This window comes from Lemur catta, chromosome 2, assembly GCF_020740605.2.
Source record: "Lemur catta isolate mLemCat1 chromosome 2, mLemCat1.pri, whole genome shotgun sequence".
In the NCBI taxonomy this organism is placed as follows: Eukaryota; Metazoa; Chordata; class Mammalia; order Primates; family Lemuridae; genus Lemur; species Lemur catta.
This window is the reverse complement of record NC_059129.1, coordinates 41,086,374-41,114,234: the sequence shown is the minus strand read 5'-3', so window position 1 is coordinate 41,114,234 and position 27,861 is coordinate 41,086,374. Positions and strand designations below refer to the sequence as shown.

At 44.0% G+C, this 27,861-nt stretch overlaps 2 protein-coding genes and 2 long non-coding RNA genes across 9 annotated transcripts in view; 1 reads left to right on the top strand and 3 right to left on the bottom strand.

The window, feature by feature from the left end:
- Positions 1–319: 319 nt before the first annotated feature.
- Positions 320–1,993, bottom strand: RPP21 (ribonuclease P/MRP subunit p21). 2 transcript variants are annotated; one of them, XM_045541532.1, is made up of 5 exons: positions 1,883–1,993; positions 1,706–1,806; positions 1,532–1,614; positions 620–745; positions 320–464 (listed from the first exon to the last, which is right to left on the bottom strand). In XM_045541532.1, exons 1-5 carry the CDS (start codon positions 1,937–1,939, stop codon positions 367–369), a joined length of 465 nt encoding a protein of 154 aa, XP_045397488.1. In that variant the 5' UTR covers positions 1,940–1,993; the 3' UTR covers positions 320–366. The 2 variants fall into 2 exon arrangements, with proteins under 2 accessions (XP_045397488.1, XP_045397489.1); XM_045541533.1 differs by having other exon boundaries at positions 404–464; positions 613–745.
- Positions 1,994–2,152: 159 nt separating this feature from the next.
- On the bottom strand, positions 2,153–3,065 carry LOC123631680. The gene is made up of 3 exons (XR_006733209.1): positions 2,863–3,065; positions 2,641–2,724; positions 2,153–2,440 (listed from the first exon to the last, which is right to left on the bottom strand). It is a non-coding gene; the product is annotated as an uncharacterized LOC123631680 (long non-coding RNA).
- A 170-nt stretch (positions 3,066–3,235) lies between these two features.
- Positions 3,236–19,217, bottom strand: LOC123631674 (E3 ubiquitin-protein ligase TRIM39). Of its 5 annotated transcripts, none has more exons than XM_045541525.1 (8): positions 18,804–19,217; positions 18,106–18,155; positions 16,455–17,293; positions 15,349–15,444; positions 9,990–10,220; positions 6,651–6,673; positions 5,976–6,091; positions 3,236–5,251 (listed from the first exon to the last, which is right to left on the bottom strand). In XM_045541525.1, the coding sequence occupies exons 3-8, from the start codon at positions 16,905–16,907 to the stop codon at positions 4,704–4,706; spliced, it is 1,467 nt and encodes a 488-aa protein (XP_045397481.1). In that variant the 5' UTR covers positions 16,908–17,293; positions 18,106–18,155; positions 18,804–19,217; the 3' UTR covers positions 3,236–4,703. The 5 variants fall into 5 exon arrangements, with proteins under 5 accessions (XP_045397481.1, XP_045397480.1, XP_045397483.1 ...); XM_045541524.1 differs by lacking the exon at positions 18,804–19,217 and having other exon boundaries at positions 16,455–16,914; positions 17,161–17,293; positions 18,106–18,727; XM_045541527.1 differs by lacking the exon at positions 18,106–18,155 and having other exon boundaries at positions 16,455–16,914.
- The window catches only part of LOC123631681, a 42,431-nt gene continuing 33,326 nt past the window's right edge, over positions 18,757–27,861 (top strand). Inside the window, exon 1 of the long non-coding RNA XR_006733210.1 lies at positions 18,757–19,020. This is a non-coding gene — a long non-coding RNA (uncharacterized LOC123631681). The remainder of the gene's footprint in view (positions 19,021–27,861) is intronic.

Genomic DNA, 27,861 nt, shown 5'->3' with positions numbered 1-27,861 from the left:
AATAGAAACAGTGACGGCATTCTGTCCAGCCCTTCAGTCAACAGTCATGGCTACCTAAACATGGAATGCCCTAAGAAGGCCCAGGACCTTGCAAAGAACGCTGGAGCTTGAGTTACAGACATGGCATTGCACCGAGAAAGAAGGGTGACAGGGAGCTGGAGCCAAGGCTCTGGAAATGGGAGCTGCTTAGTGGGGCCAAGTGGTCTATGGAAACTGGGATCTCCCTGCACCGTGGGAGTAGAAACAATGACCAAGAAATACAGACAGAAACAGAAGGAAATAGAATTATGAGTTGAAATACCCACAGAAAAGCATGTGGCAAAGTAAAACACAATTAAACTTTATTTGGAAGATGGGGTGAATCCATCACTGGTCACTGGTGCCCTGAGGCTGCACTTTCTCCTCAGGAAGGTGGGCTGGAATGGGGTGGGCTATGGTTGTCAAGGGTTGTGGTGGTTTGGGATCTGGGTAGATGAGCAGAAATATAGGAGCAGAATTAGTTTTCTCAGATGGTGGCACCTCACCAACCCAGAATCCACCCATGTGTCCTCTTGAGCTCTTCGTTTTCCATTGTCCCTGCCCTCTTGGGATATCCCCCATTTTCTCTACCACCTCTCACCTGCCTGGCTCCCCAGCTGGGCCTCGGGCCTATCTCCCCAGAGCAGATGCTCTGGGTCATTGAGGAAACGCTGGCTTCGCTGGCACGTTAGGCAGGTCTGTACTGTCCAGCGCTGTCCCCTGCCGCCTAAGGTGAAAGTGGGAAAAAGAAGAGAATGCCCAGGTTTAGAAGAAGAGGTCTCCTGCAGCCAGTTTTGTCTCCACTGGTTTTCAGTAGGAATCCCCCACCCCACCCTAATTCCAATGCAAATTTGATGTCAGACCCCTGCATAAACTCCATCAATTTCTTGGAACTCTTTAAGATAAAATTCAAACTGCTTAACAAGACTCTTCAAGATCTGGCCTGTTTCCCTCTCCAGCCTCATGTCTTGCCCCCGAACTCTCATTCCCTGGACAGCACCACATGCTGGCTTGCCTCAGCGGCCTCACACACGGCTAGAATTTCCATTTCTCACTCCCTTCGCTTATCATGAACCTTACACCACTGGCATAAATAATTTAGCATTCTACTTACCCCATTAGTCTTTTTCTACACTATTTCAGTTGTTCCTTAGTCTGTCCCATCAGGCTGTAATTTCAGTGAGAATAACGATCTAGCACAGTACTTCACACACTTTAAAATGAACGGTGATGGGAATCAGGTGCTCCACGAGGCCAAATAACATCTATTTATCACGCATGGGTGGGGCTGCCTCACAAAGTAACATCATTTCTCTATTGCCCAGATCGGGGGAAAAAGCCAAGCCCACCCCTCATCTTACGAAAGCGGGGGTAGCAACCTAACCCGGGGCTGGAGAAGGCCGACGCCGGCGAAACCCGAGCCCGACAGCCGCCCAAAGCGAGGACGGGTCGTCTGGCCCCACCTCCCGCTCCCGCAGGGCCCCGCACCATCCCGCGCGGCGGGCGCACTCACGTCTCTGGCGCTGAGTGCAGGTGAGGCCCGGGAGGAGCGGGGAGGAGCAGCCGCGACACAGAGTCCTCTTCACCGAGGGGTCCCTGGGGGCGGGGAAGGAAGCTGGTCCCGGCGCCCGCGCCCCTCGCGTTCTTCCCGCGCCCCGCCCGCCGCCAGGGCCCGCGGCAGCCTCACCTGCGCAGGACCAGCCGCTTCGCGATGGTCCTCTCCGTGTGGCAGTAAAAGCGCGCCAGCGCCTGGTTCTCGGGGTCCTGCGCGAGGACGCAGTGGGCGGCCTGCGCCAGGAAAGCGGTCACTCGAGGCCTGCGGCACCGGGACCCGCTCCCCGCCCAGCCGCCGTCGCGGACTCACCTGGTACAGGAAGTTGAGCCTCTGGAAGGCCTCGCGGTCCTTCACCTGCCCGGCCATCAGCGCCGCGCCGGCGCCACCAGGCCGCCCGCAGGCCCCGCCCCCGCCGTCCGCGCGAGGGCCCCCGGGAAGTGTAGTCCCTAGGCCGCCAGCCCCTCCCCCCGCTGCCCGCGCAAGGGCCCCCGGAAAGTGTAGTCCCTGGGCCGCCAGCCCCTCCCCCTCGCGGCCCGCGCAAGGGCCCCCGGGAAGTGTAGTCCCTGGGCCGCCGCCCCCGCCGCCGCCCAGACCGTGTGTTTGTGAACGTGTGTCCCGCAACCCAAGCCCACGGGCCCTTTAGGAGTTGTGTATTTCTTCGTTTTCCTCAAGCCCATGACCAGTTATACTATGTAGAGACTGGAGAGCCTAGTGTAGCAGGGCAGGATCTTAAATTTGCTAAACATTTTCTGGACGGAAGACTGGTCTCTTTATGGAGATAGGTTGGGGAGACGGTTATGTGCAATCTATACCCAGCCAGACCTTCCGCCTTACTTTCCTGAAGCCAAAGGCAGGTGCCTGGAAGATCTACCGACACAAGGAACAGGGGTTATACGTCCAAAAAATAGAAAAAGTAAAAAATAAAATAAAAAATAGACAACAAAAGAAACAACAAAAAAATCACTGGTACCAATGGGGATGAAAGTGGGAAGGGCCATGAGGGTGCTTCAAGCAGGAAAGGGGACGCCTGTCCTCAAAGCATAGCGCACTCCCACTTTTCCACTTACCAGAGAAGCACAATTCCTGGTAGGCAGCGCTGTGCACACAGTAGGTTAGCCTCACTTGCTCAGGGAATGGTCAGCAACCCTAGTCTTGGGTGCAGCACAGAAACCCGTCTACAGCAACCTGTGCCCCTGAAACTTCACCCCACTTCCCACACAGACACCCACTTGACACCCTTTCCTCTGACCTCGTCTCCCGTTTGTTCTGTCTAGCAACCTGTGACTTACAGTTAGTGGCTATTGGTTCCTGAGGTCAGAAGCGCAGGGATGTGAGCTGGAGGGGCAGAACATGGACGAAGCCTGAGACGGGGAAGGCAGCACAAGTCAGGATCTCTCCTCCCCCTCAGACTCCCTGCTAGGCTGGAGCAGAGAACCAGGCCTCCAACTCAGAGGAAGGAAATGGCTGAAGCTTCCTCTGGTGCTAGTTTCACAAGCGTTCTCAGACTCAAAGGAGAGATGTATGTGTGTTTAAAATGTAGATGCCCAGGCCCACCCCTTAATCAACCACTGAGGATGAGACCCAGGAACATGCATTTTTAACACCCAGTGATTCTTACACATCAACACAAGGCCATCACCAAATTACCATACAACACAGAGATCACTTCAGTGGATCCTTTGTTCCATATTATTTTTACCAACCAAAGTATCTTGCCACAAAGAACCACAGTCAAGGCACAAAGGTAAGAGGAGAGTCTGGACAAAGTCCTGTTGAGGTGGTAGGAGGAACTGAAGTGCCCTCAATAAATTGTAGTTTCTTGTCTCAGTCTTCTGTGAAGATTACCCAAAGAGCAGATAATCCAAATCGTTTTAGTTTGGTTTGGCATGCATTGCTCTACCTTTTATGACAACATATGTGCCCTAAAGTTGTTTATTTTGGCCTAACATTGAAACGATTTACATTCTCTGAAAAGGGGACTGGCAAAGGGTGAGGGATGGCAACAAATACGCAACAGTCTGGCTCTTGTGTTCTAGGCCAGATGCACACAGGCCAAAGGAAGTTGCCTTTCTGGCCCTTCCCTACACACACCACCCTCTTCTACCCTGTTCTCAGGGTGAGAAAAATTCCGTTACCTTTCTTGCTTTTGGGCTTGGATACCTTGGCCAGGTAACAAGATTGACAACTTGGGAGTAGCTACTTAGTGACATTCTTTAAGGCCAGGGCTTTGGATAGAAATACCTTTCTCTTTCCTCTAATACTGGACTCTCCTTTCCAAGTTCCCTTGGGAAAACAGTGAAAGGGTGGATGTGTCTTGCAAGATCTCTTCCACCTTGCCTCTGGAGAGGAGCAAAGTGACTGACTTCTTAGAGACAACCAACTGTAAGGAGGCAGGCAGTAAGCCAACTTGGCTGAAGGCTGAGGCAGGGACTTGGGTTCCCCTCTGCTTTCTTCTCACCCTCTCTGCCTCCCCGCATTCCCACCCCCAGCCAATCTTACTCATAATGGCAAACTTATCCTGGGAATAGAAGACCAAAGAAACCCCCCTCCCCTTCATTGGTCTCTAGGAATCTTTTCCTTTAGCCCCCTTCCCTGACCTTCCTTCTAATGTTTTTGATGCCCAATCTCTGCCCTCAGAAAAACTCCTCAACTTCTAGCCCCATGAGAGCAACTGTCATTCATCTTTCTTCAATCCAGAGGTACACAGACCCCTGTGATCTACTTGAAGAAACAAGACTATTCTGAGTCAAAGAATCAGGATGTACAGGGGTTTGTTTCCTCCTCCAGTTTGAGCAAGTCAGAACCTCTCACAGATTTTTTGTTTCTGGAAAAGCCTCTCGTTCCTTCCCAACCCATCCTTGTGCAATAGAAGACCTGATGGACTTCGTGGGAGACAATCCCCTGGGAACCAGCTCCCACCCTGACAGTCAGGAGGGGGACACAGCTATGCTCTCTCATCACAGCCCAGTCCTAACTACTCCACACAAACCATCCTGGAAACCAAGGTGTTTCTCCATGATGATTCAGGGCTGGAACCAGGCAGACACGAAGACGTTCCAGCAGGACATAGGAAGGAAGGCCCACAGCACTTGACCCTGCCTCACCCCAGTTATTCCCACGTCCCAACCCGTCACTCCCAATCTGTCGGGGGCCTGATGGTAAGCGGCGCAGCATTCTTCCGACCAGCCCGGATGCCTGGGTAGAAGAGGGGCCAAAGTTTCTCAGTAAAAGTATCAGTGAAAGTGTAGATATGAGAGCGGTCTGTGACATTGTAAAAAGACAGTGTGCCGGCCTCATAGTCTAGGAATATGCCTACCCGTTTGGGTTTCACTTTGATGTGCAAAGGGGTAAAAGGCGTAGTGGTGGCTGCGTATTTGTCCCCATTCCACAGCCGCACCCGCCAATAGCCAGTCTCAGGGAGTGGAGTCAGCTCGCCCTTTCGGCTCACGGAGTCCCGGCACACACCCACTGCCCAGTGGGTCTTGTCGCCCACTTCCACCTCCCAGTAGTGTCGACCTGAGGTGAAACCCTCGGTAGCCAGGACGCAAGGGTAGAAGGTGAAACGCCTTGGTGTGTCAGGGAGATCTCGGAGTCTTGTCTCCACGAACTTGACGCTCTTACGATCCTCCGACAGGACTAGGTTGGGATGAGCGGTCTCAGGGTCCAGGGTCACATCCGCTGGCGGGAGAAGCCAGAGTGGGGAGCTAGATGAGGATGGGAACAGCTAAACACCCCTGCCTCACTCTACCAGCCTGCCTTTACCGAACCTGGTCCCTTAAAGGTCCCCCGAACACCATGGTTTGGTTAACTTTCTCATTCCATGGTGTCACCACAGAGGGGAGGGAACAATGGTTCACTTCGTGCCCTGACCCTAAAATAAACAGGTAACAATCTCTTGACTCTGCAGGGGCTGTTAGTCTAGGTGGCTGCCTCGTCCTCTCTCCCTCTCCTTCTGACATTGTCATTTATCTCACTGTGTGAAGTACAAGGCACAGTCTGAGGGCCAGAAAGAATGGCAAGTGTTGAGAAGGACACAGAGCAAGGTAGCATATGGTGTAGGGATAGGTGACCATGTGTCTGTTTCCCTGTAACAGGCCTGGTTTATGACTGTTTTCCCTGCATTTTAGTATTAACGACACTCCCTTTCGCTCCCAAGATTGTCTCAGTTTACATGGTAAATTGTACGGTCACTCTACCTGATGACTTAGGCAAATTATTTAACCTTCTTCTCACTCTGAGTTCTGTGAGTCAGGGTCAGAAAGAAAGCCAGGTAAAGGGACAGGTGTAGGCGTGGGCAAGAAAGGTGAGAGACGGGATAACTAAAGCCCATGTAAGATAGGACCTAAAGACTTTCTTCTCTCTAGTGATTCCCTCTGCTAGTTTCCTCTCGGGAACAACTCACCAATTAGCTGTTTAAGGATTTTCCTTAGTGCAAAGTACTGTCGGGGGAAATTGCTGAAGTTCTTTTCCAGCTCTATGGATACTGAAGTCACCTCCATGGTCTTCACCTTCTCACATCTAGGAGGGATAGAGAGATAGGGGAAGAAAGGGTAGGGTCAGGGGAAGCTCCAGCCAAGTGAGTATTCGGATGTTGTCAGCTTCAGGGAGAAACTAAAATTCTCCTTCTTCCCATTTTCTCCCTCCTCCCTGAAGTCGAGTTCACCTATTGTTTTCTTTCATGATCCCCTGGACAGACCTTATCTTGAGAATGGGCCTTAGAACTTTCTAGGCGTATTTTCATATTGCATGCAAATGGATAATCACCCTCCCTGCTCTCCCAGGCCCTTCCTCCTACAATCTTGTTCAGACACAATTCCATCCACAGGGTACAAATCGACTCCAGTTCTACCTTACCATTCTCCTCACCAAGAAGTCCTGATGCTCAAAGGGCAAAAGGAAAGGGATTACTACTCCCAATAATTTGTTCTCTCTTGGCTTCATGGGTGCAATGAACCTTCACTGATACCCTGCCTAGGCACTGCATGACTTTCCTACCCTTACTGCCTCAACTCCTTACTGTACCCCTCAACTCTAAGCCAAGACCTAACTCACTGAAAGAGATACAAGAATCACTTACTTTTCCAGGGTACTTTTGACATCCTAGAAGGAAGGAGAAAAGAAAGCAATATTGGTCCTGGTATTCAATGGTCCTGAAGGCAAAAGGTTCCCCCTCCTCCCAAAAGTTCCAGATCTATAAAATAGGCACAGGGCAAACTGAAGGTTACAATGCAAGAGGAAGAGCTCCAGAGGGATCCAAGTGCATCTCTCCCAGCCAAGTCCCCACTTTCAACTTTAGGTCATCGTGAAGCTTGGTAATTTATATCACTTCCAAATGGTTTCTTATGTTTGTCTTTGTTCCTCAAGGACACTGGGAGCTCGCTGAAAGGGACAGGGATTGTGTCTGCTCTTTACTCTGTCCCCCAAGTACCAACCACATACCTCAGTTTCCTTGAGGATCAGTACAGACAGTTCCAGACTGGTGGCATAGGAACAAATCACACTTTCCCGTTGTGGTTTGGTATCCCCTGTCTGGCATTGGTTAATAAGCATTCATAACTGTGTGCCAATCCTGATTTGAGAATACTTGGGGTCCAGAAGACAAAGAAGACAAATCTCTGTCCCACAAGGATTTCCCAGTTTAATGTGGCAGGCAGAACACACATACATGAAAGGACACAGGAATAAATACCAAGCAATACATAACATTTGAAAAAATGTACAATGAAGCCTCACTGATTCAAATGCTGGTAATCTGATCTCTAAGATAAGAAATATGTTTCCTACAGCTTTGCTAACACAGTATTCATTTGCTTAAGAAAACAAACTATTTCAAACATTTTAGAGGTATTATTTACATATCAAAAGCAATATATTATTTACACATAATTTCAAGTACAGGCATACCCTGCTTTATTGCACTGCGCCTTATTGTGCTTTGTAGATATTGCGTGTTCCACAGATTGAAGGTCTGTGCTACGCCTGTGTCTAGCAAGTCTACCAGCACCATTTTTCCAACAGCATGTGCTCACTTCATGTCTCTGTGTCACATGTTGGTGATTCCTGCAATATTTCAAACTTTTTCATGATTATTATATCTGTTATGATGATCTGTGATTGGTGACCTTGATGTTACTACTGTAATTGTTTTGGGGTGCCATGAACTGTGCCCATACAAGATGATGAACTTAGGGAGGAAGGGATGGGTGAAACCATGCCTAACAAGTACAATATACACTATCTGGGTGATGGGCACACTTATAACTTTGAATCAAGTAGTACAAAAGCAATCCATGTAATCAAAACATTTGTACCCCTATAATATTCTGATATAAAAAGATGATGAACTTAATCAATAAATGTGTGTGTTCGGACTGCTCCACTGACTGGCCATTCCCTCATCTCTCTCCCTCTCCTCAGGCCTCCCTATTCCCTGAGCACAACAATATTGAAATAAGACCAATTATAACAATAATCCCATAATGGCCTCTAAGTGTTCAAGTGAAAGAAACAGTCATACATCTCTCGCTTTAAATCAAAACCTAGAAATGATTAAGCTTATTAGTGAGGAAGGCATGTCAAAAGCCAAGATGGGCTGAAAGGTATGCACTTCTTGTGCCAAACAGCCAAGCTATGAATGCAAAGGAAAAGTTCTTGAAGGAAATTAAAAGTGCTGCTCCAGTGGAAACATAAATGCTAAGAAAACCAAACAGCCTTATTGCGGATACGAAGAAAGTTTCAGTGGTCATCTAATCAGCTACATCATTCTCTTAAGCTAATGCCTAATCCAGAGCAAGGGCATAACTCTCTTCAATTCTATGAAGGCTAAGAGAGGTGAGGAAGCTGCAGAAGAAAAGTCTGAAACTAGCAGAAGCTGATTCACGAGGTTTAAGAAAAGAAACCACCTCCAGAACATAAAAGTGCAAAGAGAAGCAGCAAGTGCTGATACAGACGCTGCAGCGAGTTATCCAGAAGGTATAGCTAAGATCGCTGATGAAAGTGGCTACGCTAAACAACGGATTTTCAAGGAAGACTAACTAGCCTTATAATGGAAGAAGATCCCGTCTAGGACTTTCACAGCTATAGAAGAGAAGTCAAAGCCTGCTTTCAAAGCTTCAAAGGACAGGCTGACTTTCTTGTCAGGGGCTAATGCAGCTGGTGAGTTGAAGTTGAAGACAATGCTCATTTATCATTCCAAAAATCCTAAGGCCTGTAAGAATTATGCTAAGTCTACTCTGCCTGTGCTCTAGAAATGCAACAACAAAGACTAGATGACAGCACATCTGTTTACAGCATGGTTTACTGAATATTTTAAGCCCACTGTTGACATCTACTGCTCAGAAAAAAAGATTACTTTCAAAATGTTACTGCTCATTTACAGCACACCTAGTCAGTTTTGACTTTCAAGTCTTATTTAAGAAATATGTTTCATAAGGCTGCCATAGATAGTGATTCTTTTGATGGACCTGGGAAAAGTAAATAAAAAAACCTTCTAGAAAGGATTCACCATTCTAGATGCCATTAAGAACATTCATGACTCATGGGAGGAGGTCAAAATATCAACACTAACAGGAATTTGGAAGAAGTTGATCCCAACCCTCATGGATGACGCTGAGGGCTTCAAGACGTCAGTGGAGGAAGTAACTGCAGATGTGGTAGAAATAGCAAGAGAACTAGAACCAGAAGTGGAGCCTGACTGGATTAGTTCTTATTTTGAAAGAAGTTCTACTGTAGGTAAAATGCTATTAAATAGCATCACATGCTACAGAGAAATCTTTTGTGAAAGGAAGAGTCAACTGATGCAGCAAACTTTGTCTTATTTTAGGAAATTGCCACGGCCACCCCAACCTTCAGGAACCACCACCCTGATCAGTCAGCAGCCATCAACATTGAGGCAAGACCCTCCCCCAGGAAAAAGATTACAACTCCACTAGGAAACCAAAAATTCATGTGACTTGCTTTATTGTGATATTCGCTTTATTGTGGTGGTCTGGAAATGAACCCGCAATATCTCCAAGGTGTGCCTGTATGCTTTAAACTATGTTTCTATTCTTTTTTAGCGCCAGATAAATCAAGTTCCAGGACTTAAAAGTAATGGTAACTGCATTTACAAAATTTTTAATGTATAGTTTTTCACTTTGAGACTAGACTTCCTTCCTTTCAAAAGAGTGAATTCTTTCTTTGGTACAGATTAAGCACATAATTGCTGACAAAATGTAAGAACACAAAAATGATTAGAAGGGGACAGGAGAAATGAAAGCAGCCTTTCTGTAGAAAACGATCCTTTGAGGATATCTGGAAGAAAGAACTGGATTTAGGGAAGCAGAGCAGAAGAGTGAGCTTCCCGGGCTGACAGAACAGCACGTGCAAAGCTACACTGCACTTGACCTGGGGGGCTATGCAGGGGCAAAGGTCGAACCTTAAGCATCTCGAAGCCCGACTGTAAGCACTTGCCCTCCACCTCGGCAGCCAAGTGGGCCAGGTCCCGGCGCTTGTCCCCAAGGTGAGCAGCGTTTTCTCGGAGTCGCTGTAGAATATCCTGTTCCTCCTCTTCCAGGCGTGAAAGCAACATCTGCTGCTCTTCATCCAGCCGCCTATGAAGCTCTTCAAACTCCCTTAAAATCTGCTGTCGGCGACTCTCCACTAGTCTCTGAGAAAAGAGGGAGGATGTTGTATCAGCAGGGTCAGTGGGGCAAAAGGGAGCCTTTCCCCCACCTACCGTGTGTACAAATTAACACAGACTTTCAGCTTCATTGAAAATAGCTTAACAGGACACTCATTTTTCTCTCCACTGGAATTTCCTTTTGCAAAGAATGGCTCCATCCCTGTGACCCCCACTGATGACTTAGTAAGGAAGTCTATTGGGGAGATTTTAAAAAAAAATCAACGTTTTAAAAAAGTGCTATTTTCTTCATTAAATTAACTTCTAAAAAAGTTGTACTTTTATTTTTTAAGAGACAAGGTCTCACTAGGTTGCTCAGGCTGGTGTACAGTGGCATAATCATAGCTCACCGTAACCTCATACTCCTAGGCTCAAGTGATCCTCTTGGCTCAGCCTCCCAAGTAACTGGGATTATAGGCATGTGCCACCATGCCTGGCTAATTTTAAAAAAATTTTTTGTAGAGATGGGGTCTTACAATGTTGCCTAAGCTGGTCTTGAACTCCTGGCTTCAAGTGATCCTCCCACTTCAGCCTCCCAAAGTGCTGGGATTATAGGTATGAGCCACTCACTGTGCCTGGCCTACTTTTACATTTTAATAAAATATACTTAAGATATAAGGACTCAATGACATGATGGCATTAACTATTGCAGATATCAGAAACATCTTTGTTATTCCTACCTCTGAAGTTCTAGTTAATGCAATCTGTCAAGAAAAGGAAAGTACAAGTACTACAAAGTTAAAGATAAGATTGTCATCATTTGCATGTTATAGGACATCTACCTGATAAAAATCAGAGAATCAACTGGAACAGTACAACAATCAGTAAGAGTTTATTTATTTTTCATTTATTTACTTTTTTGAGACAGGGTCTTGCTCTGCTGCCCAGGATGGAGCACAGTAGCATCATCGTAGCTCACAGCAACCTCAAACTCCTGGGCTCAAGCGATCCTCCTGCCTCAGCCTCCCAAGTAGCTGAGACTACAGGCACAAGCCACCATGGCTAATTTATTGTTTTTTAGAGAAGGGGTCGCTATTGCCCAGGGTGGAAGAATCAGTAACAGTTTAACAACGGGTTGTTACAAAATATATATATAGATTTTTAGGACTGACCTTGTTAAATAGTTTCAAGTCAATTCGGAGAATTGGTAATTCCCACCCCAGGAACAGGTCTCATCCAGAAGTTTGTTTGTAATTTAATTGCCTGACGTTTGCAATATGCTTTCTCTAAGCCAGAACATAGACTTATACCTCTAACGTTTCTGAAATTTCAAAATATAGGACTCAAATACCAGCCATAACACTTTCTGAAGATTATCAACACATCCTTCTGCTCCTCTATTGTAACAAGAAGTGATCTCCCCAAAGGAGGATTCTTGAAGTGTCATGTGACTGATGGGGAAGCACAGTGAGAAACAGAGAATAGTACTCTGGAAGGAAGTGCACAGGGACTAGAAGGCAGGGCTGAGTGTGAAGACAGAGTGGGGATGCAATGCCAGGGTGGGCCTTACAAACCTGGCATTTCTGGATTTCATGCTAGTTCCCAGTACAGGCTGACTAGGTCAGGGCTGATTCTGCTTCACTTTCCACTGCTGCCTTCTCAGGTGTACACTCGGACAAAATGTATTCACATTTGCCCTCAAGTAAAACACAGCCTTTTTTCATGTCTATGTGTGTACTTACATGTGTTTGTTTAGGGGTGATGTATGGGTAGAAGTTTAGGATTCATACCTGTTTTCAATAGGAAGCAAAAAAGCTCTCCCTCTTATAAAGCTATAACCTCTTCTCTTTTTTTCACTCTATATTTGTAGGGCAATGGTTCTTAATGAAGTGGGTTACCTCCCTCTGAGGATATGTTGGAAATGGGGGCATTTTTTTGTTTGGCATGGTTGGGGATGCTCCTGAAAAGGATGCTGGTACTCCTCCAGCATGAGAGACAACCCCGCATGGTTGGCTGACCTGCAACCTTTCTAATGTTCTGTTGGATATTCAAAAATGTAGACCTGGGCAGGTGCAGTGGCTCACGCCTATAATCCTAGCACTCTGGGAGGCAGAGGCGGGAGGACTGCTTGAGGCCAGGAGTTCCAGACCAGCCTGAGCAAGAGCAAGACCCGTCTCTACCAAAAATAGAAACATTAGTGGGGTGTGGTGGCGTGTGTCTGTAGTCCCAGCTCCTCAGAAGGCTGAGGCAGGAGGATCACTTGAACCCAGGAGTTGGATGTTACAGTGAGCTATGATGACACCACTGCACTGTAGCCAGAGTGACAGAGACTGTCTCAAAAAAAGAAAGTATACGTGGGCTTGAATGCCATTTTATACAGTATAACACAGAGTAATTCTTACATGGTTTTACTGTACCCAAATTTTTCAGGAAAGGTTGAGTAAAACTCCTCAAGACTATATTTTATTTTTCTTAGAACTTAAGATATTATTATTATATATATATTTTTTGAGACAGAGTCTCACTTGTTGCCTGGGCTAGAGTGAGTGCCGTGGCGTCAGCCTAGCTCACAGCAACCTCAAACTCCTGGGCTTAAGCGATCCTGCTGCCTCAGCCTCCAGAGTAGCTGGGACTACAGGCATGCGCCACCATGCCCAGCTAATTTTTTCTATATATATTTTTAGTTGGCCAGATAATTTCTTTCTATTTTTTTAGTAGAGACGGGGTCTCGCTCTTGCTGGTCTCGAACTCCTGACCTCAAGTGATCCACCTGCCTCGGCCTCCCAGAGTGCTAGGATTACAGGCGTGAGCCACCGCGCCCGGCCTTAAGGTATTATTTTGAAAAATCATGTCACCAATAACTAAGCAGATTGTGGTGGTTGAGTCATACTGCCATACATCTATCTCAGTCTGAGTTTATATTTATTATATTGTTGATGATGTCACATATATGTGTAAGCATATAACTATACTGTAGAGTCTTTAAGGGTTGTCATACCCAAATATTTACACAATAGATTTTTTTAATTAATTACTTATCTTTTTTTGAGACAGAGTCTTACTCTGTTGCCCAGGCTAGAGTGCCGTGGCATCAGCCTAGCTCACAGCAACCTCAAACTCCTAGGCTTAAGCAATCCTCCTGCCTCAGCCTCCCAAACAGCTGGGACTACAGGAGTGTGCCACCATGCCCAACTAATTTGTCATATTTTTTGTAGATACAGGGTCTCACTATGTTGCCCAGGCTGGTCTCGTACTTCTGGTCTTAAGCAATCCTCCTGCCCTGGCCCCACAAAGTGCTAGGATTACAGGAGTGAGCCACTATGCCTGGCCCAGATTTTATTATAAATTACTTTTTCTTATATTATATTTGGACATAAGTTTCTTTAAAATTATGTAGCTAGGTTATTTTATGTATAATTTTCATTTCAGTATAGTTAATTGCAAATTATTTTTATTTTTAAAAGGGGCATTAAGTATGATGAAGAAGAAAGAGAAGAATTCAGATGGTCACAAAAGGAATGTTGGGGGTAGTTTCACTGAAATGATAATTTACAATTTTAAAAACACTACAGTTGTTCAAGCATTTACAGGGTTTTTAAAATTTTAAAATTTTATTTCCCTCTTTTTGCCTTCAAGAAGATAATCAACATGAAAAGGAAAGTTAATGACTGGTAATAAGCTCTGTTTTCATGTATTTTAAGTTTCTCATGAGGCCTCCGAAAGAACAAAGAACTTTTTAAAAAGTTCACTTTTGTAACCAAAATTAGTTCAAATTTTTAAAAATTCAAATGTTTGCTTTGTTAAAATGTATAAAGCACCCTAGTAATAACACTTGCTTTCTGCTGAAATGTTGTCATTCATTAAAAAATTACTGTTCCTCCTCTTAAAACTTGTGTTTAATTTCTGGTGATCCCTAAATCTCAATTGTAAAAACTCATTACTTCTTCTAGAAACCCTTAATGAGGTCAAATTTCTATGTTGTTTTCTTATGAACTTACAGCTGTGCTTTGTGTGCCATTATCTATTTTCTACACTTGTTAAACTCAAGAAGGGGAAGAACTGTGTTTTTGCTCATCACTGTTCCCCAGTGTCAAATACATAGTTTGGCCTATGCCAGGAGCTTAATAAAGTTACTGATTCATGAAGAAGTAGTATTCCTAGTTTTTTTCCTTAGCCACTTATGTGCTGTCTGATCTTGGACTAGACACTTATCTAAGTTCCATTTCCTGTGTAACCTGGGGGTAATATTACCTACCTTGCAGATTATCTAACTTTACCCCTACATCTTGCCAAAGATGGCCTCAGGATTTCCTTCTCATTTGTCTCTTTGTCTTGTAGCTTCTCTGTGTCCCACTTGTCCCAATGTGGCTTAAACTCTTAGAACTTCAACCTGGGCAGAACCCTAACAACTGTGTAAATTTGGAACGTCACATGGACACTCAATGAATTAATGCACAGGACTCAATTCTACTTACAATTTTTGCTACTAAAAATTGTTCACTGTCCAAAAGAAGAAACGAGACAGATACCAAAACACCATGCTACAAATAAGGTAATGCTATAAAAGAGATGCAAAATTGTATGAAAATTAAGAAAGTTAATTTCTGAAGCGTCAGGAAAGGCTGCATAGAAGTGGCTTTTGCCCTGCCTGAACGATAGGTAAGATCCTATGAGTGGAGGGTGGGGTAGGGACAAACATTCTAGAAACCAACCAATATCATCTAGCATACTCGACCTTACTTGAGTTATGAGAATGTGGCCCTAATGTCACTGGGCAGTTCTGGGACTCTTGGTCAGCTCCTTCTCCCTCCCTCCCCAGTGAACCTTCCAAATTCTCTTCTCCTCAGTCTTCTACGAAATTCCTATCCCTGCATTCTCAGCACAGAGCCTCTTTTGCTGCTTTAACCAAAAAGAGCAGTGGGCATGAATTCCCTCAACTCATCAGATATATGATGGTCCATCAGTTATCTCTTATGCCCCTCTCTTCAATACTTAATTCATGACAAGTAATTTAAGTACAATGTTTAATTACAATCAAGTCTAATAAAATACCATCATTTTTGAGAGAACAGCATTTTTCTAATGAACCAAAATTGGTGGATTAAATAATGTGCGGTTAATTCCCTCATCGGCAAATACCCTGCAGAGCAGCCCGAATGGGATCCCCTGCCTTTACCTTGAGCTCACTAGGCTTCTTCTCCTCAGAGGACTTGCAGCGGGTGATCTCCTGCAGCTTCTGTTCCAGGGGCTCCAGGCACTTTTGCAGTTTTTCCTGAGGGGTGGGGAGGAAGTGAGAGAGGTGATATTTGGGGTTGGCTGCTACACTCATCATTCAGAGGTTAACCCATCTGTTTGCTTCCTAGCCATCTCACCACTCCCTTCCTTGCCTATCATTTGGGATGTCAACCTCCTACAGGTCCCTTCTGCCACAAACTTGTCTCCATCACCTTCCCTGTTTACCCAGTTGTCCTCTCACTGAATCTGAAATAGCTGTCCAGTTGCCAACTCTGTGTCCTTTCCCAGCCCTTTCCATTTTCTTGCTCAGGCAACTGCCTACTACCGTCAACGCAACCTTCTGTACCCTGGTATCTTTGTTTAAACCTGTCCTCTCATCCAACTCTAACCACCACATCTACAATAAAAACTCGATTATTATACTGTAAATCACTTTAAATCTTGTTTTCAAGATTTTATTAATTAAGCAAAGAATATGATAAAGTGCTAAGACATTAACAACTCTGGTTCCCATTACTCAAACATTTACCCTGTTTCCCAGCAGTAAGTTAAATGAGATGCCATGTTACCCATTATTGGAGGAAAATGCAAACAACAGAATTGTTCAGCTTAGTCTGGTGGGTATCAGTTTACAGTGATGTTATCTGTTCCCAATACCAATGGGAAAACAAGGAACATTCTGAGTAGGGAGGCAGAATAAAGAAACCAGACTACTTTTCAGTTCTTCCTAAATTTGATCTTCTCTATGTGGTTTCATTCATTTATGAAAAAATATGATACATCCCAGACCACAAATACCAATATTCACCCATTAATACTCAAATATATTGCAAAAGTCACCAAGGAATTTTGGGGTACTCCTCCACACTGTTCTTTTTCATGCCAGAGGACAATTGACAAGACATATTGTGTGCCCCCTGTGTATGTAGCTCTGAGGCAACTATGGGGTGAGTACCAGGAGCTTACAATTTCTACCCAGGCAATATTCCATCCTCTGCTGCTTCCTCCCTCTTTCCCCACATTAGTGTCACATGTCTGGTTCCCCACCTTGTACTCCTGTGTCGCGTCATCCAGTGGCACAACAGTGTGGGCCCGGTGAGTGTGGGAAATTGCACAAATCAAACACACAGCCTCCTGGTCCTCATAGCAGAAAAGGCTGAGGGCCTCATGGTGCTGAGGGCAGAGGTTCTCATCCCGGATCTTCCGCTTGACAGCTTGAAGCTGCTTGGCAATTTCCACCATACTACCTAGTTGCCGATTAGGCCGCAGACTGCGGTAGCGAGATGTCTTTCTACAGACAGGGCAAGGGAAGTCCCTCTCTAGGTCCTCCCACCAGCGGGTGATGCAAGCTTTGCAGAAGTTGTGCCCACACTCAATGATGACAGGTTCCTTCAGATACTCCAGGCACACAGAACAGCTTGCCTCCACCTGTAAGTTCTCCAGAGCTGCAGCTGTGGAGGCTGCAGAGGCCCCAGCCTCTAACAGACTCGTTTCGGCCATTATTTAACTTGGAGATGAGAAAAGATAAATATTAGTTGGAGGTTTAATTCTTTTGCATCCTTGGCCTGAAATTTACCCCCATACTAAACCCTAACTCCAGATTTAGCCCCAGCTAGTTATTCTTCATCTTTTTTTCCACTAGATTCCACTTCATTTCTCCATTTCCAAAACTTGTGACTCCCAGCCATCAACCTATTTTTTTTTCTCTTCAGCAAACTGACACACAACCCCCATTCTATCTCTTGTTTCTTACCTCTGCTTTCTCTTGTTAGAAACAGAGGCTTCCTTCAACTCTAGCTCAGCATACTCCTCCTGATCCAGCTGATCCCACTTGTATCTTAGAACCAATACTTCCAGCCCACCGTATCCTAGTTTAACATTTGTTTCTAATAGATGAGACAGGAGTTTGGGAAGTAAAAAGTGTCATAAAAGTCAAAGTATTAAGATTTCTTAAATTAGGTATATTTTAAAGTTTATTGTTACAGAAGAGTTTTATCATAATAGTCCACTAGAGCCTAAGCTTGATTCTCTGCCACTGTTCTCTTATTCTTCCAAAGGGTAATAAATTGAATGAGTTAGGCAAAGGTAACACGCATCCTCTTTTCAGGAAAATTTGAAATTATTCTTCCTCATATCAGACTAGCCTGGAAGAAAATGTGCCCTCTTCTTAGAATGAAATGTTTCATAAAACATCTCATTTCTACTTGTGTGCATTTGTAGATATTTGGAACTGTTATATACTGTGTCCCCAACTTATTTGGAGTGGTTCAGAATTTAGAGAAAGGAAAAAGGAAATCTCCCTCAAGTGAAGCATCACAAGAATTGGAAAGGGCATCAGAGAGATTTATAAAGCAGAAGACTGGTTGCCCACTCTATCCTTAAAACGTCAACATTTTTATCCATGAATAAAATTTCTCTAACCTCATAATCCTTTCTTCCCCTGACCCCAAGGGACCTAACAGAAGGAAATTTGGCAGATCTATGTGCTGAGAGAGAAGTGGCTGTATAATGAGCTAATTAACAACGATTATTTATTTGTATACATCGATGGTACAAGCTGATAACTTATTTGGACCTGAATTTCTCCTCTCAACAGTAGAAGTTCAGTCAGATTATTTTTCTCTACCTATGGGAATCCAATTTTGACTAGCGACTCCGCCCCTTCCTCAGTCCTCTAGAAATTAGGTGGCCTCCTCACCTGGGATCTGTCGCATTGCATGCACAGTGGAGCACCGGGACGGATCTAGGCTGGCAGAGAAGTGGCGTGAGAGAGAAATGTGGAGAGGGTTGGGTGGAACGGAAAGGACCTGGAGCTACAGCCACAGCGAGACCTTGAGCGCCCCCGGGCTTGTCCTTCCTCTCCCTCTATTCCTCAGTTGAAGGGCAAACTTCAGAGACGCCCTCAGTTTGCTCCCCCCACTGTTCGGGCTCCCACCTCGCGACCCTCTCCGGAGCCTTGTCCACAACTCTGTCCCACCGCCCCCATCTCCATCTTCTTCCGCCACCTCAGGGGCAGGGGATTGGAGAGAGGGGAGAGGGAACGCCGCGGTCGGCGGGGGAGGGAGGGATGCGTGTGCAGGTGAGGAAGAGGTGTGACGTGAAGGTGGGCTGCCCGCCGCTGTGACGCGGCCGAGAGCGGCGGCGACTGCGTCAGACTTGCCCCCGGGCAGGCGAGCGGCAGCGGGACGGGGGGACCGGCGGGGTAGCCAAGCAACGCCGGACGCGCTGACGTCGCCGGGGCGGCAAAACGTCCGCCCGGGCCCGAAGCGGGCGGAGGCAGCTGTGGTTACGTGCTGGGGGCCGGTGACGCAGTCGCGGGGCGCCGGGGCGCGGCGTGCGGAGCCGGCCGGCGGGGGCAGGCCCCGGGCCTGGGCGCGGCGGCGGGGCGGCACCTACCTTCCCGGCTTCGGGTCCGGGAGTGCGGGGCGCGGAGCCGCCGCAGCGCTGCCTCCCTCCTTCCTCCTCCCCTCGCCCCCGCCCCGCGGCGCCACACAATACTCGCCGGAAGCGGAAGCCGCGCCGAGGCTTGTGTCAGTGGAAGCCGAGGAGTCGGTGGGCGGCTGCGGCCGGTCTAGCGATGCCTGCGGACGAAGGAGAAGGCAGGAGGCCGCAGGTGAGAGCCAGAACGCGGAGGCAAGGGCGAGAAGGGACTCGGAGGGGCAGGCGGCTGAGATGCCGGCGTCCAGGTGACCCGAGGACTCCTCTGGAGAAAGAGGGCCGCGCATGCGCGCGGCGGGGCGCTGAGGCCCATTGCCCGCAGGGCGCCGGACGAGTGCCCGGGCCGGCGAGGCCGTGCTGTCGCGGCTGCGGCCCGGCTCCGCCGACCCCTGGGGCTGGGAGTCGCCGAGGGCGGGCTGTGGACTTATCAGTCACACTCTTCCTCTCTGCGGGCCAGCCCGGGCAGAGGGTGGCTAGTTGAGGCGGCGGCCAATTGCGTGGCGGACCTGCGGGTCTCGGTTGGCACGTCACTTCCGACTAGTTGATTTTTAGCCTTTTAACAGTCAGAGATCAGGCAGGTTCTCCTCTTGGTGGGCTTCAGGTGCTTCCTGTCCCGCCCGGCGAACTGTATCGGAACTGTCTGCCTCCCCCTTTGGGGTGGGAGCCGGGAGAGAGCGGGGCCTGCGACCCTGCTGCTCACCTTTGCAGCCCAAGCCCCTCGCGCGGGGTCTGACCGAAGCAAGCTCCCCGTAAACACTCGGAAACTGGGTGAGAGCCGCGGCCGCCCTTGCTGCTTTCGGAGCTGTGTCTTGAGTTTTCTCCGCAAGGGCAGATGGAACTCCAGACTTCTGCATTACAGTCCCCTAGCTTTGCTCTCCTGCTGCTGGAAGCTTCTCGGGTCTGTGATTTTTGGAGAAAGCGGCTGAGGTGAGAAGGCTGGGGAAGAGTCAGCTGGTGGAGGTGTGATAGGGCAGGGAAGAGGTGCTGAGTAGAGGTGATGGAGCTGGGGAGGAGTTAGTGCTGGCACAGGTGTGAAGGGGCTGGGAGGAGGACCTGGGTAGGGTGTGACACTGCTGGTGGAAAAGAGAGCTTGTCCCCCTCCCCCCACTCCCCGACCCCAACATTTGGCAGGCAGAGTGTTGATTGAAAGGTATGAGCAAATTTTGATGTACTCTTCTTGAAGAGGAAATAGTCTAACTTGTTCCTGTGTGAGTTCCTGCTGTTTACAGACACCGTGCGTTTTCTGGGAGCCAGAAACTATTTCTTGCAGAAAATATGATCAAATGTCTGAGGTATAAAGATTTAGGATCCTACAAGCTAGTTATTGATACAATGGAATTGGTCTACTTTTTCATTACTGTTCCTTTGATTTTTGTTGACTTTTCTTTTTTGATATCCAACGATTTGAAGAAGATTAAATTTGAGAAAAATTACATTTATCAACTTTTTTTTTTGTCATTGCTATTTGGCCGTTAGGGATTTTAGCAGCGGCAGCAGCACTTGTTCTAGTTCACCGACACCTTAATTCTAAGGTAAAGTAATTTGAAAGCCACTAACTGGGTGGTTAGCCTCTTTAGCCTTGGCTTTGGAGGGAGAGTGATGGTGGTGAGATTTGGTTTGTCTTTTGATATGTTAATTTGTAGCATTTAGCACGTTACTAGCTCCTTTCTGGCTTTCTGTTTGTGGATGACCAGGGAAGTGATTACACCAAGGAAATCACCAGGAGGAAATCCAATTCTGAGGACTGAAGAATGTGCTTGTCTAGAGACTAATATTAAGGGAATTTAATGCTGAATATGGAAAGAAGGGGGTGTTATGTCTAGGTAAAACTATAAAATTATGAAGGGCATGTGGTATGACATAGTACAGGGGTTGCAAACCTTTCCTGTAAAGAGCCAGAGAGAATGTCTTTTTGGTTTTGCAGCTCATGCTCAATTTTGTTCTTGTAGTGTGAAAACAACAATAAACAATACTAAATGAGCATGGCTGTGTCCCAATGGAATTACTTATGGATGCTGAAATTTGAATTTCATGTAATTTTCACATGTCATGAAATATTGCCTTTGGATTTACTTCCCAGTCATTAAAAAATGTAAAAACTATTCTTAGTTTTTGTCTCATACCAACATAGATAGTGGGCCATAGTTTTTTGACCCCTGACAGAATAATAATGAAGTACCCAGTATTTTTCACAAGAGAATAATAGGGAAAGAGAGTGAACATAGTGTTATGATCTCTTATTTTCATCTATTTAATAACACAAAATAATGAGAGTCTGAGATCTTAACACAAATTTATTATCACCTTTGAAACTTGGCTGAGATTTATGAATGTACTAGAATACAAGTGTATTCTTTAAACAAAGGAAGGGTATTCTTTACTTAAAACTAAAAAGCATTATAGTTCAGGAAAAATGAAATGATGCTGAGTTTCAATGCTGTACATGCCAAGGGATTTCTAACACAGGAATAAACAAAACAAATTATAATGATGGGGTGAGGTATAATTTAAAAATTTTTAAATACATATTTTTAATATTGTTTTTACTTCAGTAAATGAGTGCATAAGTGATCAGATAAGGTGAGATGAGAGTGCAGAGGGAGGGGAAGAGTAGGGCAGTTTTTCACTGTTCAGACTTCTGGGATTTTTACTTAGCAAAAGGCAAAGCATCTAATTTCCCCTTACCATTTTTTTTTTTTATTTCAGCATATTATGGGGGTTCAAAAGTTTAGGTTATGTATATTGCCCATGCCCCCCCCCCCCCCCCCGTCCGCTTACCATTTTTTTTCTCATTTTTTTCTTTTTTTAAAATTTTTTTTTTCTTTCTGAGGCAGAGTCTCACTCTGTTGCCCGGGCTAGGGTCCCGTGGCATCAGCCTCGCTCACAGCAACCTCAAACTCCTGGGCTCAAGCAATCCTCCTGCCTCAGCCTCCCGAGTAGCTGGGACTACAGGCATGCGCCACCATGCCCGGCTAATTTTTTCTATATATTTTTAGTTGTCCATATAATTTGTTTCTATTTTTAGTAGAGATGAGGTCTCACTCTTGCTCAGGCTGGTCTCGAACTCGTGAGCTCAAACGATCCTCCCGCCTCTGCCTCCCAGAGTGCTAGGATTACAGGCGTGAGCCACTGCGTCTGGCCCTGATATTTTCATATTTCAAAAGAATTGCTAATATTTTTTTTATTTATAATTTTTAATGATTGCATTATAGGTCTTGTTTTGCAGGTAATTTCTTAAAACACTTTTGTCAATAGATAGGCATTTACTTAGTTTCCTGGGGATTCTTACTTAGTTTCCATTTTGCTTTAGGGTTTTTTTTTTTTGTTTGGTTGGTTGGTTTTGTTTTTTTGCTAGTACACAGTGTTACTGTATAGACTCCCGGCACATAGGTCTTTATGTGCTGGTGGATTTATTTCTCTGAGAAAGGTTTCTGGGTTGAAGGATATTGCATATTTCTAATTTAATGGATGTTGCCTTATTGCATTCTCAAGCTTTAACTTCCACATTCCTTATAGCAATGCATGAGTTTGCCCCCTTTCCACATACCTAGCAGAGACAGGTCTTATCTATGTTTTTATTTGTTTTCCAGCCAGTAAAGACAAGTCTTAGTTACTTTTAATTACATTTTCTCTTCCTTTAGTAATTTTGATTATCTTTTTGTTGTTATTGTTTGCTTGTCATTCCGCTTTGTTTATCTGTGGATTTCCAATTCTGTCCTTTGCGCGGTTTTTCTGTTGGGTTGTTTGTCTTTTTCTTATCAATTCTACATACATAAGCACACATGCCTGTGTGTGCTCACACATTTGCATGCACACATACTGTCCTTATTAAGAAATCCATCCTGACCCCCAGCTTCTAATTGACTTTCTTAGCTTTTCTTATATTTGTTATGTCTTACATTTAAGTTTTTATTTTTAAAAATATATGAAAAGCAGCAGTGCTGACCAATGTAAATATAATGCAAGCAACTTACATAATTTTAGGTTTTCTAGTCATAGCCATGTGGAAAGAATAAAAAGAAACAGGTAATATTAACCTTTATAATATATTTTATTTCAGCAGCTTGACCCAATATATTCAAGATAATTATTTTAACATGTAATCAATTTTTTAAAAATTATAAATTAGATATTTTATGTTCTTTTTCATATCAAGTCTTTGGAATCTCATATATATTTTACACTTACGTTGTACCTCAGTTCAGACTAGGCCCATGTTAAGTGCTTATGGTCATGTTCAGGCTCAGAACCAACACCTCAAAAGATGGCTGTTTAATAAACTGAACTGAAGAAGCCTGACAGTCTCTCTGACCTCCCCCTACACCCTGCCCTACCTTTTCTCCCAAAGAAGTTAAAGTTCCTTTATCTGCCTAAGATCCAGAACCCACTAAGGAAAGAAATTGTTTTTTCTTCCCCTTGTTATTAGACCAATAGTATAAAACACTTCAGAACAGACCCTTTCATTGTTAATCTCTGTTCCCAGATCCATTCATTCTCCTTAATAATCCTTTATTGCCCCTCAACAGAATTCCTCTTTTCTCCTCTCCCCATATAACCTGTTTTGCCAGGATGATATATAGGTTTCTGAATCTTGTTTGGAGGTGGATAATCACTCCATGATTCTCCCAGTGTATGCACATTAAATAAATTTCTATGTCTGGCTGCGTAGGGTAGTGTACAGCTATAATTCCAGCACTTTGGGAGGCTGAGGTAGGAGGATTGTTTGAAGCCAAGAGTTTGAGACCAGCCTGATCAACATAGCAAGACCCTATCTCTTAAAAAAAAATTTTTTTTTTTTAATGAGCTGGACATAGTGGCATGCCCCTGTAGGCCTACCTAGCTATTTAGGAGACTGAGGTGGGAGGATCACTTGAGCCCCAGAGTTGGAGGTTGCAGTAAACTGTGATCATGTCACTGCACTCCAGTCTGGGTGACTATTTCTTAAAAAAAAAAAAAAAAAAATTCCTATGCCTTTTCTCTCATCACTCTGCCTTTTGTGAGTTGATTTTTCAGTGTACCTTCAGGAACAGCACTCTCCTAGATGGATGGTTCCTTGTGTGAGCTCTATTTATTAAGTAGTCATCCTCTCATTGAATTGACTTAAACTTGTCATATGTTAAATTGTTTCATTGGAAGATCTGTTTCTGATTTTTATTTCTATATCCTAATCCTTTCGTCTATTTTTCTCTTATACCAACATCATATAAACTCTGTAATGATTTTTTTCCATCCTCTTCTGTCAAAGAAAAAAAAGCCTCTGTTGTGACTCTGAGTGGAAGAGTATTAAGTGTATAACTTAATTTGGGTAGAGGTGGCATTTTTCCCATTCAAGAATGGTATACCTTTCCATTTGTTTGGGTCTTGTTTTATTCAATGACATCTTATAATTTTCTTCTTATTTTTTTTCTTTCTTTTTTTTTTTTTTTTTCATTGAGACAGAGTCTTGCTCCATTGCCCTGGGTAGAGTGCAATGGCATCATCATAGCTCACAGCAACCTCAAACTCTTGGGCTCAAGTGATCCTCCTGCCTCAGCCTCTGGAGTAGCTGGGACTATAGGCGGGAGCCATGATGCCCAGCTAATTTTTCTGTGTTTAGTAGAGACCTTGCTCTTGGTCATGCTGGTCTTGAACTCCTGAGCTCAAGCAATCCTCCTGCCTTGACCTCTCAGAGTGCTAGGATTATAGGCGTGAGCCACCATGCCAGGCAGATACAGATTTTATCATTTTTGTTACTGTTATGAATGGAGATTTCCTCCCCCTGCCCCCAGTTTCCAGTAAGCAAACCAGATGCTTTATTACTTGAATAAAGAACAAATAATTGGTATTTGACTGTTTATCATATCTAGTCCCCCTAACAAAATCTCTTAATAATTATAGGAAGATTTTTTTAACTATAGAGTTTATTAAAGTGTGCCTGGCACTCCATAATTTCAACAGGTTTCTCCAGATAATTCTTATGCATTTGGCCAGAGAAGCACATTAGAGATCTGCTAATGTGCATGCTAAAGATTCTCAAATTTTATTTCCAGCTTATATCTTTCTCCTGAAACCTCAAGCTCAACATGTGTAAAACTGAACATACTATCTTCTCACTAGAACAAAAGAAAGAGATTAGTTTTCTTTTCATATTCTGGCTAAGAGGTTTTGTTTTTCCTTCCCTAAAATTATAAAATTATTTGTTTATTCTTTAGAGTTTTATTGTTTTTACTTAGTCTTGAGTTGAAGCTCATGTTTTTAATTGACACATAATAATTGTATATATTTATGGGCTATAGCATGATTTTTTGATACATGTATATACATTGTGTAATGATAAAATCAGGGTAATTATTATCTATTGCCTCAAACATTTGTTATTTCTTTATGGTGAGATCATTCAAAATCATCTCTTCTAACTATTTTGAAATATACAATACATTGTTTTTAACTATAGTCACCCTACTATGCAAAAGAACACCAGAACTTATTCTAACTGAAACTTTGTACCAGTTGACCAGACTTTTCCCATCCTCCCCTCTCTTCTACTCTCCCCAACCGCTGGTAACCACTATTCTACTCTCTACTTACACAAGATAAACTTTTTTAGTTTCCACACGTGAGTGAGATCATGCGGTATTTGTCCTTCTGTGCTTGGCTTATGTCACTTAACGTAATGTCCTCTAGGTTCATCCATGTTGTCGCAAATGACAGGATTTCATTCTGTTTTATGGCTGAATAGTATTCTGTTGTGTGTGTGTGTGTATATATATATATACCATATTTATATATTTTTATTCCTCTGCTGATAGACGCTTAGGTTGATGTCATATCTTGGCTACTGTGAATAGTGCTGCAATGAACGTGGGATGCAGATATCACTTGGACACACTGATTTCCTTTTCTCTGGATATATACCCAGGAGAGGAATTGCTGGATCACCTGGTAGTTCTCTTTTTAATTTTTTGGGGAACCTACATACTGTTTTCCATAATGGCTATACTAATTTACATTCTTACCAACAGTGTATGAGTTCCCCTTTCTTAACATCCTCACCAGCATTGTTATTTTTTGTCTTTTTGATAATAGCCATTTTAACTGGGGCGAGGGAATACGTCATTGTGGTGGTGGTGTTTTTTTTCTTTTTTTTAAAAGAAAGGTTTTGCTTTGTCACCCATGCTGGAGTGCAGTGGCGATCATAGCTCTCTATGATCTGAACTGCTTGAACTCCTGGGCTTCAGATGATCCTCCTGCCTCAGCCTCCTGAGTAGCTGGGACTACAGGCGCATGCCACCATGCCCGGTTCATTCATTTTTTAATTTTTTGTAGAGACAGGATCTCACTGTTGCCCAGGTTGGTCTCAAGCAATCCTCCCACCTTTCTTTGGCCTCCCAAAGTGCTGGGATTATAGATGTGAGCCACTGCGCCCTGCTTCATTGTGGTTTTGATTTGCATTAGTGATGTTGAGCATTTTTTCATGTATCTATTGGCCATTTGTACTTCTTCTTTTGAGAAATGTTTATTCAGATCTTTTGTCTATTTTATAATTATTAGTATTATTTTTGCTATTTAATTGATGTCCCTATATATATATTTTGGATATTAACCCCTTGTCAGATGCTTAATTTGTAAATATTTTTTCCTGTTGTATAAGTTATCCCTTTGTTCATTGTTTCCTTTGCTGTACAGAAGCTTTTTAGTTTAATATAATCATAGTCATCTATTTTTGCTTTTGTTGCCTGTGCTTTTGAGGTTCTATCCCAAAAAAATCCTTGCCCAAACCAATGTCATGAAGCATTTCCCCTGTTTATTTCTAGTACTTTTATAGTTTTGGGTCTTACATTTAAGTCTTTATTCCATTTGAAGTTGATTTTTATGGGTAGTGAGAGGCATCTAGCTTCCTTCTTTTTGCAGCACCATTTATTAAAGAGAACATGTCTTTGCCCCACTGTGTGTTTTTGACACCTTTGTCAAAAAATCAGTTGGCTATAAATATGTGGATTTATTTTTGAGTTCTTGATTCTGTTCCATTGGTCCGTGTGTCTTTTTTTATGCCAATACCATGCTGTTTTGCTTTGTAGTTTATTTTTGAAGTCAGGTAGTGTGATGCCTCCAGTTTGTTCTTACTCAAGATGCTTTGGCTATTTGGGGTCTTTTTTGGTTCCATATGAATTTTAGGATTTTTTTTCATTTCTGTGAGAAATGTGATTGATATTTTTATAGGGATTGCATTGAATCTGTAGATCACCTTAGGTATTATGGAAATTTTAACAATATTAATTCTTTCAATCCATGAACACTGGTTATCTTTCCATTTATTAATGTTCTCCCAAATTTCTTTCATCAGTGTGTTTTGTAGTCATTGTGGAGATCTTTTACCTTTTTAGTTTAATTTATTCCTAGGTATCTGTGGCTATTATAAATGGAATTGCTTTCTTGATTTTTCAGATTGTTTGGTGTTGGCATGTAGAAATACTACTGATTTTTGTATATTGATTTTGTACCCTGAAACCTTATGGCATTCATTTATTGGTCCTAATAGTTTTTTGGTGGAGCTGTAGGGTTTAAATATCACGTTGCCTGTAAACAGGGACAATTTGACTTCCTCTTTTCCAATTTGGATGCCCTTTATTTTTTTTTACTTGCCTAATTGCTCTGGCTAGGACTTCCAGTAGTATGTTGAATAGAGTGATGAGAGTGAGATTGTTCCTAATCTTAGAAGAAAAGCCTTCAGTCTTTCCCATTGAGTATGATGTTAACTGTGGGTGTCTCATATATGGACTTTATTGTGTTGAGGTTTGGTTCTTCTACACCTGATTTGTTTAGGGTTTTTTCTTGAGGGGATGTTGAATTTTATCAAATGCTTTTTGAATTGAGTCTATGATTTTTGTCCTTCATTCTGTTAATGTGAGGTGATATCATGTTTATTGATTTGTGTATTTTAAACCATCCTTGTATCATTGGGGTGAATCCTACATGATTATGGTGAGTGATCTTTTTGATGTGCTATTGGATTCAGTTTGGTAACACTTTGTTGAGT